At 34.0% G+C, this 13,798-nt stretch overlaps 1 protein-coding gene across 1 annotated transcript; it reads right to left on the bottom strand.

Moving 5' to 3' along the window:
- Positions 1–3,840: 3,840 nt before the first annotated feature.
- On the bottom strand, positions 3,841–5,148 carry LOC146993905 (uncharacterized protein F54H12.2-like). Its single transcript, XM_085826273.1, has one exon. It carries the CDS (start codon positions 5,146–5,148, stop codon positions 3,841–3,843), a length of 1,308 nt encoding a protein of 435 aa, XP_085682399.1.
- Between the last annotated feature and the right edge of the window lie 8,650 nt (positions 5,149–13,798).

Genomic DNA, 13,798 nt, shown 5'->3' with positions numbered 1-13,798 from the left:
TTTTCTAACATTTAATGTATACATGGATTTACGTTGCATTTCAAGTACTGAGAAACATAGTTATTTCAGAATTTAAGATTCATTCATGTCTTAAGCGTGTAACGGAGAAGGATTATTGTTAACATACTACATTTTCTGATACCGTACCGCTACCTTTCTTAAAACACAACAACTTTACAAATTATATGCAATACATAAAACTGAAAATATAATATAAAAAACCACAACTATACACATGTAATTAAATATCAATACCTCTTCAAGAAACATTTATCAGCGTTAACTAAGTTCACGTTATAAGTTTAAACTTTCGAATGATGTACTAAAACTTCAAAATATACACTGATACTAAAAATTCACACCGTAAATCATGTAAAACATACCTAACAAAATGAAAAACTTAATCTGTAATAATCCATTTTAAAACTTTTCCCTCACATAAGAGGTCCTGAAAGAATGATCCACCCTAAAATAATTTTTGCAAAATAAAATATTTTATAAAAAAAAAAAAAAAAAAAAAAAAAAAAAACTTACATGTTCCGGAACCATACTGATTATCAGATCTCCAGCAACATCATTTTCAAAAGTTGACATTTTCAATTTAGAAAATATTAATCAGGAAGACTTGCTCTTTCCGAGATTGTCGAGCGAACTGACTTCTTCCATTTCTGACACAGCGTTTTATAGGGATTAAAGAATATTCTCCAACATTCCAGATTTGTGTAATCTGAACCAGGATAACCCTTTCTTTCGAATACGATTTCAACTTCCATTAACCCTTATCATGATAACGTGAAGTCTACAACGCTTATCAAGGATCTTCCTTCACTTCTGTATGTACTGTCAAACTTGGAATAGCAACAACAACCTTAAGATAATACATTCTTTCGCATATGATTATCAGAGTTTTAGAAATTTTCCATTACTGTATCATGATAAGTAGATGATGCTTTTAAGATTACCCTTATGCATATATGTAATGTCAAACTTAAGAATAACAACTCTTTCAAATAAGTTTTCAGTGATTATCAGAGTTTTCCATTAACCTATCTTACCATGATAACGTAATATACATATGACGCCGGACAGACTGTCCTTCCCAAACAAGACAAGACAAGAATGTATTACGATAAGTGTTGATGAATTATATTGGTGAAGATATATTTTTATGTATTAATTTTAAAAATATAAGAGATTCTTTAAGGCAGGAAAAAATTGTTCATTTATTTTGTGATAGGTTTTTTGAATCGAAATGTTATGAAGATTATAAAAATGCATTGATATAAGTACAGCTATTCTATTTAAATTTCTGTGTTTGGTTGATGTTATGACTATTTTTTTTTCTTATGTTTTTAATAGAAATATATTGAAATTTTAGTTTTAATTTTAAAGCAAACGTGTATATCAAATGTCAGTAAATGGATATTGCTGTTAATTTGATATTAACTAATGAAAGAAAATTCCAAGTATATTTTATGTATAATACAGAAATTTATTCTTCGAAAATAAATGTATTGAAAGGTAAAAGCTTCTTGGTGAAATGAATGTTTTTCATAACATTTAAAAACGATGTAAAAGAAATATTGATTGTAGAGAGAAGAAAGAGTCTATATGTAAAAATAATAATTTTATTCATTTAATAAGGTTCCCATTTTCGTGGAAAACGTATATGTTTTACAGATTTAACATGCAATATTTTTTTTTTTTCATATTAACATCATGATTCTGTAAATTTTTATTTTTGATATAGTCCATTGGCATGTTGATTTCAGTCAAGGCTTTTAAAAATTCGCTTTTAGCAGGAATATTAATCTTTTTCTTTTTGGTTGTAAAAAGGATATTGAATAAGTCTATAATATTTGAATGCTTAATTTTTTCCTTATGATAAAGTACCTCGCCTTTATCATTCCACTTAAGAATATCAGGATGTCGCTTTAAAATAGCTAATGCATTTTGTGCTTTTCTTCTCATTCGTAAAGGTACACTGTCTAAGGTAACAGTAGAATAATCAGTTACAGTCATCTGTTTGTCGCCGTCCGTCACAGATGAAGGGGCTTCTTCCTCTTTCACTTTCTTGATCTCAGCTGAATCGTCTAAAGAATTTTGTGAGTCGTCTTTAGGAGGTTTAAAGGGTGAATTGTATTCCTTTAAGTTCAATTTCTTTTGTAAAAGTTCATAATAACGCACTAATTTCTCACGATCGTCAACTGAACTGTTTAAAATATGCATCGTGGCTTTATCCAATTCACTTAACTGTTTATCAGAAATGGTATGCTTTGTCATCATCTCTTCTGGAACTAACACATATTTCTTAGTGAACTCCATTGATTAGTCCTGTAAGAACACTGAGAGCAGCAGGAATCAAAACGTTTAGAAAACCTCCTTTTTGTAAAATTAATTTTCGTTTCTTCACAAGAGAAATCTTACGATTTCCTAATTTTCGTAAAGTTGTTTTATGCTTACAGAGAGACTTCCTTTGTTGCTCTGACAATGGAACGTTTCCTTTGAGTATGTTTAAACTACATTCGCATATAGCTTTTATGCAATTGATATTAATTTTCTTTAATAGCTGTTTCCGTAACTTTAACGGACAAATGTTTAACAGCTGTAACTGTCTTAGCTGTTTCTTGACCAGCGTCATTTTATAAAATGATGATGCATTTTATAAAGCTGTTGTTTTTATTATTTTTTAATAATGTTTCATTTGATAAACATACTGTACTTGGTTAGGTAAAATTTGGGTGCGTAAACGTAATTCTTCCGGAGTTTCACTGCGCAGATCAATGAATAAATAAGAAAAAGGTTTCTTGGTTGCATCTTCATATACTTCTTGAAAAAACTTTAAATGACGCGGAAAGAGCTGTTTTCCTAAATGTACGATTTGACTGACATCTCTTCTGGTTTTACACAAAATCAAATAGTGTGCATTTAAAGTCACTTCAGGCATTTCTTTTCCCTTGTGAAAAAAGTTTTGTGTGATAAAAATAACGCTTAAATTTAAATGATGACTTCCTTTTGTAAATAAGTTAGTCAGACGTTTATCATTCCCACATTCGCTCATCAAATCGTCTATGATGTTGTGTTGGAAACTAAATATTCTTGATATTTAATTGGTAAACCTTCTACAAAAGTAACATTCGGTATATCATTATACAGAGGTTGGTAAATTCCATAACACCATACTACTTTATCGGGAATCGTTGAAAACATTTCCTCTTTATACTTTAACAGTTCTCGTACAAAATAGGTTTTCCCACATCCAGTGGGTCCCGAAATCACCATTGTGAAAGGATGTTGTAGCTTTGGAAATTCCATATTAAATGAGACAAGACATATAATTTATAAAGTTTAAATGTATTTATTGATAGAAAGAAGATCTTACATGAAATTTCTTGATTACAAAATTATATACTTTAATATCATTAGATATATGTTGAGGTATGAAAGATAACAATATATCATTGAGAGATTGTCCACGACATTTACAATGTAAATAGTAGTATATGCAATATTGACCACATACTGCCGTTACATTAGTTTGGAGAGTCATCGAATTAAAGTCCATCTGTGGAAATCGTTCTGCGTACTTGGTTATCGGTCTAGGAAAATAGGATGGGTCATGTCCATAGGAATCAAAAATTCTAAATGCTGTGGGGATGAAATGTAAAAGGCTAACCAGTGACTACCGGATTCAGATGCACGATCTACATTAGCTATAAAGCAACTTGGATATTTCTTGATCTCGATAGGGAGTCGATCACTTGCAAAAACTCCCAGAAATGCTTTTCGTGTCTTTGCATTCTGAGAGAGTGCTCTGTTTATTTCAAGGCTGTCCATTGCTTAATTAGCAAAATCGCATAGTACATGACGAGATTTTGTTATTTCTATCACGTTTTGAAATTTTGCATAGACTAGCACCGACAGAGTCACAGAGAGAGCTTTAGCAAATTTAATTTCTACTCGCAAATTGCCTTGATGCTGTAAGTTAAAATGAGATCCATCACACATATCTGGAGTTAAATCGAAAGCATATAACACATGCCCTTTCACAAATTCTTCTCGAGATAAATAGATGCCTTTGTCGCGATTAAATCCAGAAAATAAACTGTGGTAAGCACGCACATAATGATTAGATTCGAAATCAAGGTCCATTGGTTTACATGGAACGGGTTGTCCATCTACATAAATCGATATAAAGTTGACATGATGATGGGCAAACAGAAAGGGATTCATCGAATATTGTCCATTCATTGCAGCATTTTCTACACAAGTAATAATGACTCGCTTGTGCATCAATCCTAAAAATACATTATCTTGCATAAAAGACCAACTTCCCTTAGATACTGAATATGTTTTGCATAATACTCGATCTATAGGGTATTTAGCAGAACTTTTTTCCAACGCTTTTACATGTCCGAGAGAGACTCCAGGGTTTACTTTTACTTTTCTGATAAACAAAGAAGCATGATCCAAGATCACTTTATAATCGGCATCTTTCTCAGTAGAAACTAGACAGAAAGCAGATTTACTACGCACCATTTTAATTTTCACATCAACTAAATTGAACATGAATCGATTTTGTTGAAAAATGTCACAATGTAATTGTCCTATCAAATCCACACTTTGACTGTTTTTTATAAGTTCACCGCGAGCTTTTAGTCCAGCATCCGCATCTTGAGCTAAGACATCTATTTTATTAGGTGAAGTGTCTTGGAAAAATCCTTCGCAGGTGAGTAAACTTTTCTTTGCATCTTCCCCATAATTCAATAATGTTTCGATGAAGGCTCTATAGGGATAGGTATTTGTCGCAGATGAAATGTTTCTTTCATTTAAACTTACATCTACTTGCGAAAAGAGAGAATGTAAAAATAAATTTACAGGGGCAACCGGTTCTTTGCCTGTTAGATTGGATCCGTCTGCCTTAACTACTTTAACTTTCACGTGTATATAAGAAGCAGCTAGATCAATATAGTCTTCACCACTGCCAGAAATATTAAATTCGATAGGTCCTCCATCTCGTATATTTGCGAGAGGGTGATATTCCACAAACTGTCCTTTTTCTATAGCTGTTTGCGTAGGAGGAATGGTAAATAAATCTAATTCAGATTTGACGCAAACGGGAGAGTCTCGATGTATATACGAAGTCATACTTTTTTTTTAAGAGAAAATATCCTGTGCTTTCACCTTCTTTGATCGGTGAGAAATGGTACGCTTTTTCCTACGTTTCTGCTTTTTATTGACTCGTCCAGAACCAATCATGTTCTTCACTTCAGTAGCAGCTTTATCCGTTAATATATTTCCGGCTTCTTTCAGTCGACGCTTAGCAGCCTCTTTTACATCTTGTCCTTGTGATACATCATTTAACAAATTCAGTCCACATTGCCATACTTGTTTTCCAATTGCTTTGGCTCCTGATTTAATAAGAGGTACGGCAGCGCGAAAGAAGGATCTGAATAGACCCCCTAATCCGTATCCTCTCTGATAAAGATTACCTTGATAATAATTCAATCCATGTCCTGTTTGTTGTACATAATAATCTTCAAAAGATTTTTGACAACACTGATAAGGTACATACATTATGACAAGTATTTTTGACGGAAATGAAGTTTCACGTATGACCTTCCTCGTTCAAATGGCGTAAATGCTCCCATATGCGTTCTTATATCGATTTCCAAAGTGTCTATCATTTTCCGATTCACAGGTAAATAATGAGGTCTATCAAATAGTGCACTCACCACTTCTCCATCGCTACCAGTTACTCTTACAATTCGAAGTAGAGGAGCTAAAACATCTCCTACGATTTGAGGTTCTACAATATCCGTATATATCATTAATACACGATAATGTGCACAGGGGTCGGCTGCAAAAGGACTTTCTACAACAGTTTCGGAACTATCATCTGCAGATGTAATTTCCGTAGGTTCAAAACCTAACATTTGTGCTAACCCATCATGTAAAATCACTTTAGCGTTATTTTTCACTTTGATTTTCACTCGTTTTGTTACTGGGTTATGATTAAAAATTATTTTGTTTTGATGTTCTTTAATATAAATAGCTTTTAAAATATCAGGTACTGTTTCATAACATCCTGGAGGTAATCTACGACCTAACATTTCACCATCTTTCTCTAAAACAAATCCAATTAAGTTATTGTGTGCATTCACATTGTGCCATGGGTGCGGATATAGCAATTCAATCAAACCAACTTTCCACATACCTTTTAATTCAATGGGAACAGGTAAACGTGTTATAAAATGTGAAATTTTATTTTCGGGGAAATAATTCATAGAGCTATCGCTCGGAAGTGTTACGTAGAAACTCATTTTCACAAATGATTCGGATATAATATTTTCTCACACTTTATATCGAGAGTAAATTAGAAGCTGGAATCCATTGATTGAATTTGTCGGGATAACCGCGATATTTTACAAAGTATTCTGTCTGTTTCTTACGCATACGTTTCTTTAAAATTTTTTCAATGCGATATTCCTCTTTCAGTCTCACTTTCTACAACTCTTGTGCATAAAACGTTCCTTTTACTGAGTCTCCAAGTAAATCCTTAATTCTATACACGGCTGGATGTCTTTTAACACACTCTGTCACCACAAATAGTTCTTCCGTCCAATTGGTTTCATAACCTTTTTCGAAAGTAAGCTTTAGTTTGGAAACACGTACCACATCTCCTACAGCGAATATACATTTAGAAACGTTAGAAGGATGATCTTCATACAAGGTAAACCATACATCACTCTCATTTTCTGAATTGACTTCTATGGGAGCTCGCTTTATACTTGAATGAAAAGTAGCATTATAACTTTCTATTAATTTGTCCAAGACTTCTACATATTTATATGTATTTCGAGTCGTAAAGTATTTCCTCATTTTTGTTTTCAAAGTGCAATTAAACCTTTCCACCACGGATGCTTTAGTAGTATTGAATGTATTGAAAAGTTTAACTTGATTTCTTTTTAAAAATTTTATAAACACTTTATTTTTAAATTCGGTGCCCTGATCCGTTTGAAGTAATTTTGGTTTACGTTGGCTCATTATTTTTTGAAACGCTTTCACAATATCTTCTCCTCTCTTTTGTTTCAGAGGAATAGTCCATGCATATTTGGATAATATGTCAATACAGGTTAATATATATCGATAACCATCATTATGATCACGTAAATGTGAAACATCCACTAAATCAGCTTGCCATTGTTGATCTATAGAATACACGATTACTCTATTCGTTGGAAATTTTCGGCGAATCGGCTTGTGAAGCGTGTACGCATCTACTCCCTCTAACCATGTTTGAATCTCTTTCCTGGAAACTTTACCTCCTGCAGCACGATGTAAAGCTTCAACACCACCAAAACTTGCAACATGAGCCGGATCCTGATACGATAAATTCATATTCATAACCTATTGAATTATTCTTCATATGGATAATGATAAATTCCCACTGTCGTTAAGACGTAGCGTAAAATCAATAGGAATTTTATGAAATTCTGTAAAAATATAGATGGATGATAAAATAACACATAAAACAGTGTATAAACACACCGCAACGGTGGCTTCTCCTGGGGCAGGCATAATTGTAATTGATGAGCTGATTCAAATTCCATTTTCTTTTATATAGGCTTTTTTACCTGAATCTGAATGTATCCCGTCAGCTTAGTGGTTAAAATCTTCAAACTACTGAGCTGGTGAGATATTTTGTTTGAGAGTTCAATTCTATATTTTGAATCATAGAATATTTTTTAATAAAAGAAACTTCTAAATAAATTATTTTCTTCTGTCGTCCCTAGAGGACGCCATGACCCCGTTGCCAATTAAAAAAAACTAACTTTAAATGAAAAGCAGGAGGTCTACAACTCAATCAGCAATCTACCAACACCTCAACTCCACTCGTGACCACGTCTCCTAGTGTGATGACGTTGCCTTTGGTCCCGCCCTCTGTGTGACGTCATTGGCCACGCCCACACCCCACACCGCGTGCAGCAGAACCCGCATTTTCTATCTACTGTCAAACGTCTGTCATTAAAACGTCTCTTGCATACATAAATTTTCAATACAATACCGATATGCTTCTATTAAAACAAATCTTCATTAAATGTTAAGGTACGTTAAATCATTAACATTTTGAAATTTATTTTAATGATTCTGTTCAACTTATTGTGTTGCGGATAGTCGATTCTGATTAAAACATAGGAACTTTGAATAAGTACTCTGGATTTATATATTAGCTTCAAACTGTCAAACCAGATTTTAGTTGAAGAGCGGTTATAATTCAATTATTTTTATTCTCCATTTTAGATATTAGATGAAGAAATAAATTCCATTTCAGTACGTGTTGAAAGTATTTCTGCTGTCTTGGCTAATTCGATAGCAGTATTAAAAATTCGAACAAAACATAGATTTTTGGCGACTCAAAAGTTATATGCGGCAACCCCAAAATAACAAGCTAAATTTCAGAAAAGCGAAACCCTTCCCAGCAGGGAGCCTATTAGTGCAATCACTCCCGTCGAAATTACCGGGGGAAAGAAATCCTAACGCGAGCGTATATATGCTTGCTGGCCGCTTAGAGCAAGATTTTGGTTGGACGTATATATGCTTGCTGGGCGCTTAGAAGAGGATTTTGGTTGGACGTATACATGCTTGCTGGCCGCTTAGAGCACAATTTTGGTTGAACGTATATATACGGCTCGGCCACTTGGAGGGTTAAAGTAAACGTAATTAGCCGTGTCAATTGCACATGCGTAACAGATTTATGACATATCAATCATATGCCAGCCAGACAGGTTCTGCCTCGTGCCAGTAGCATGGTTGCAGTGGTCCGAAATGGAAGCTCTTATTCCTTCTCCTGCCGCCTGCGAGGTTGTGTCGGTGATAAAGTTCTTGAATGCAAGTATTGCGCCAATTGAAATTTATTGTCAGGTCTATGAGACAAACATCATGAGTAAAGCAGATGATGCATCGTTGGTGTAGGCAGTTTTCAGAAGGTCGTCAAAGTGCTCATAATGAAGAATGCAGTGGCAAACAGTCCCTCATCAATGATGATCTTGTGGTGGAGAACCGTCTCTTCACGATTACGAAGCTGAGCAGTCATTTTCTGCAGATATCACAATCCTTGTTGCAAGAGATTGTCACTAAGCACCTGCTGTTCAAAAAATTGTGTGCCAGGTGGGTGTCGGAAAACCCGACATCTGAACACAAAATTGAACGCTTAGGAGCAGCACTGACATTTCTGTAACGGTATCCCGATGACGGCGACTAGTTCCTCGATGGGATCGTCACAGGCAATCAGACTTGGATTCTGCACTTGGCCGCGGAAACCAAGCAGCAGTCAATGCATTGGCAGCATAGTGGGTCTCCAGTCGGGATGAAGTTCAAACAGACGCTATCGGTACGCAAAGTGATGTGCACAGTGTTCTGGGACAGGAAGGGCATTCTGCTCATTGAGTTCCTTCCACGTGGTGAAACAGTAAACGCTGACCGTTACTGTGAAACACTGTGTAAATTGTGACGAGCCATTTGAAACAAGAGGCGTGGAATGCTTACTGCAGGTTTTGTGCTCCTGCATGACAATGCTCGTCCACATCCGACTCAACGCACAGCAGCGGTTTCGACGGAATATCTGAATGAAGTGTTACGGTTACAGAAAAGTAACACTTTATTCAGATACATATATTCAAATAAACTACAAACAATAAATAACAGTGACTAAATAATATATAAACAAAACAGGCGCTGATTCATAATTAGCCATTTAAAGATTTTTTAATTCCATATGCCTGGGCAAATATTTCCTCCACAATATCTTTAATTTTTGCTTTTCTATGTTCATCAATGGTAATGACTTCAAATTAGCTTGCTTCATTGCACTCCTTAATCTACTTTTTACAATTTTTTATTTTGAAAACGTTCTTTCGTATTCATCGTTATAGATAGGGCGAGTACAAACGTATAAGCAAAAAAGACATTGGCATACACAATACTACATAAATTATATTTCAAGAGTAATTTATACGCACACAAGAAATTGCATTTAGCTTTGGATGAATGCTCATGAATAGATAGAGTTCTTTCTCTTTCTGACTCAATATTAGATTCAGAATAATGATTTTCAATTGAATTTTTTATTATTTCACATTTAATTACTAGGTCCTGATATTCGTCCTTAAGAATTTTAACCAGCTGTTACACCTGCATAATGTCCTAATAATATAGAAAAATAGTAGAAAGCGTTCGGCGACAATGGCTTCAAAACGTTTTGGGGATCGAGAAGTGATATGTCTTCATACAATTTCCCATGCCCTTTAAACCTACTATTCATCGATTAAATGGCATTATCCAATATAAAATTAAAGACAATAACTTGTTTGATGGAGCAATTTAAATTATAGTCGGCCGATTCTTGATCGTCTGTTTGTTTCACTTTTTGTATCTTCTAACAGTAGCTCTTCTTTTATAATTATATCACAACCCAGCCTTTCTAGTTTATTATTGTAATCCGTTGCAAACAATTTTGATGCCTTAAATGTTAAATTGAAGTTTCTAGAATTGGCTTTTAAAGAGCTTGCAGCCTCCCTAACTATATTATATGCTAGGATGTAATCTAATCCTTTAGTCTGCAAATACTTCATACTGGCTCAGTATATTGAAATATTTTCAAATATACATGAGCAGACAAAATTATTCTAAAAGTTGATATTTTATCCAGAATAGATTTTGCCATTTGTCGTATCTGTGCATCCATTGGAAGATATACTTTTAAGAGTAAGTATTAATTCTACACACATACCCTCCCTCGCAGGGTTGTCTCGCCGAGTCATCTGTGTCAATTCGATTTTTCAAATTTCTTGATCAGCCCGTAACCGCACCAACCCACCAGCCTTATCCACCACTGAATCTTACGAATATCTAAAGTGTGAAGAAATATGTGAAAAACATGTTTTGCCCTGTGGCGACTTGCCTATTACAACGCTGCCAGTCTGGTAACCCATAACAATGAAACACAAAATAATATTTATTCTATTCTCTTGTTATGATTATTAAGGATCTGTCTCAATTATTGTACTACCTTAATAAAAATTGTATTACCACAGCTCCCTATCCCCTTGGGGCCGAATTCTCAAAGGTAGGGGTCCTTGGGGGGAGGGTCGAACTGCTGAAATTGGTTTTTAACTATTCATGTTCCATACATTTTAAAGCAAGAATCTTGTGTACATCTGTTTCTCCCTTATATGAGAAAACGTAAAAACATGTTTTGCCCTCCCCCCCTTGGGTGCCGAATTTTCAAAAGTCTCTTCTTAAATGACGCCTTCAGTAGACAAGCAATGAGCTCCTAGCTTTTGATATTTGCATCTGTAATAGCTTTGGGCGATGATGTATAGATGAATGAATGAATGAATAAATATTAGGAATTCGTTTATATATAGATTTATAATTAAACAACTAAACAAAACGGTGCAAAAGGAAAAACACAAATCAAAATAATATATTATTTCATAGAAAATGGGAAACAACCAAAAATCAATATCAAACATGTAAATATGTATCCGACTTAAAAAGAAAAATAGTGTAGAAAACTAATAAAAGAAATTAATTTGCACTGAGTAATGTGCAGCACTTTCGTAACTTAACGGCATGGCGTCGGTGCCAGATGATTCTTTTCTGCATGCCGAGCTCCCTGACATAAACACGCTGCGCATGAATCTGTGCAAATGATCAGCGAGGAATCAGGAAGAAACTAGCATCTGAAGGGCTAGACCAAAGAATTTGTAAGGGACACAAATTCTTTGGCTAGACGCTTGTGGAATCGCGAATCGAGTAGAAAGAGTACCCCGACTAGTGCTGTAGAAGTAACGAGAAATTGTGTACCCGTATGTATTCGTTACTCGGTGAACCAGTACTCGTTACTATCGTATCGTTACTCGTTACTTTCGGTAAAATCGATCGGTATCCGTATCCTGAGCCTATTTTATCGGTCTACGGCCCTAAAAAGGTCGTCTAAAAAGGTCGTCTAAAAAGGTCTAGAAACGTCGCATTGCATTGAATCACGTGAGCTATTCTACCCCGCGGGAATAGGGTAGTGCTGCGATAGGGAGTTTTGCGCCGCATTTTTGGGTAGAAATAATTCACTTTATTTTGGCTATTATTTTTTGGTGCACTAGATATGATTCATTATTAAATTTTCTATTGCTGTCAGGGCTTAGTTTCTAAAGTCAGAAGGGCCTACGGAAGGCCGTCAGGAAGACAGGAAAAAATAAAATAAAAAAGAAAGAAAGAAAGGAAATAAATATTACAATAATAACCTTAATTAGTAATTAAAATAACAAAAAAAATTACTTATTAAAAACTTAATAATTAAAATAATAAAAAATAATGATTAAAATAATGAATAATTAAAGTAACATAATAATTAGCAACCGAAATATAAAATAGTTATATAATAAAAATGTAAAAACAAATAAAAATTAAAATAATTTTTAAATTTATGATGACTAATTAAATAATAAAGTAAAATACTAGATCTTGTCTTATTGGCTTAGTATCGTTTCGTCCTTTCTCATTTCATCCCCAGCTCGAAAAAGTGTTATTTCGTTCGCTGCCCTACCCCACCAATTCCCTCTTTCCCGTTTCATCCGCTGTTTGAAAAATAGGTGTTTACGATAAGGTGAACGTCTGTTTACTTCAATTAGAATTGTTTAGAAGAGATGACTGTTTCTACTTCGACTTAGCTTTTGAATTTTTAATATTATTTAATATTTTATGCAGACAAATTATGTTGAGCAGAATAATGAATTTCAGACGTGTTCAAAAGGTGTGTATCTGAATATAATAACATTTTTGTTGTATAGTATTCATTTTTTTAATTTCACACATTTCTAAAGCAACAGAAGTACGTTATCACTATTTTGGCACACACATCAAAAATATGTATAATTAAGATTAATGTTACATTCCTTATTAAAAGTAATGGGTCCTCATTAAATGCAACCATTCATGCTTTTAGAGGATTTTACATGTGGTGGTCTTAAAAAGATGATGTTTACTACCAATGTTTTGTTTATGTTCACAAAAATAGAGATCTCTTAAAAGATGACCTCTTAGAGATGTCGTAAATAGATGATTTGCTATAATTATTTTCCGATAGATAATGGAATTAATGTAATTTAATGACAATAACTCGAGGAAGCAAGTTTAAATACGGTGCAACAAAAATATAGAAGTATTTTAAATGACGAAAATATTCATATTTTGTCAATGTCAAATTTTAAAAAGAATTAATTTTGGACAAATTATGAAATCTAACTTTTAATGTCGTCTTCTGGTTTCTATATTTATATTTGGCAAAGTTTTATACTCGTTATGAAAAAATAAAAATACAAGAAGTTTGAGTCCCGTAGGACAAAGATTGACCAGGAAATTTAGTTTCAAAATTTGCAATGTTTGATGCCATTTGTAACTTGCCTTTGGGTATCGCTTAATTGAGTTAGAATAATTCGAGGAAATAAGTTTAAATGAAGTGCAGAAAAAATAAGCATAATTTAAATAGTCGTAGAAGGAAGTCATGCGGAATCCATATCAAATTTTCACTTTATCATAATGACCATAAAACTTTCCGAAATACAAATACAGAAACTGGGAGACCGCATTTAAGATTAGCTTTCGTTATTTGTCCGTTATTCGTTATTTCGTTTGCTGCTTCCCCCATTCCCTTCATCAGAACCGCTAATGACCGAAAAGGTGAAATTTCCCCGATTCATCCCCTCTCCAAAAACTCCTTGTTGAGACTGTTATTTGT

Source organism: Stegodyphus dumicola, chromosome 11 (genome assembly GCF_044657685.1).
Source record: "Stegodyphus dumicola isolate Sdum_Otavi_A_Nest chromosome 11, ASM4465768v1".
NCBI lineage: Eukaryota > Metazoa > Arthropoda > Arachnida > Araneae > Eresidae > Stegodyphus > Stegodyphus dumicola.
Note: the sequence above shows the minus strand (reverse complement) of the source record. Positions and strands in the feature narration are given on the sequence as shown.

What these genes read in the sequence shown, in the direction of transcription:
- LOC146993905 (XM_085826273.1), bottom strand. Translation starts at nt 5,148, where the DNA reads ATGACTTCGTATATACATCGAGACTCTCCCGTTTGCGTCAAATCTGAA.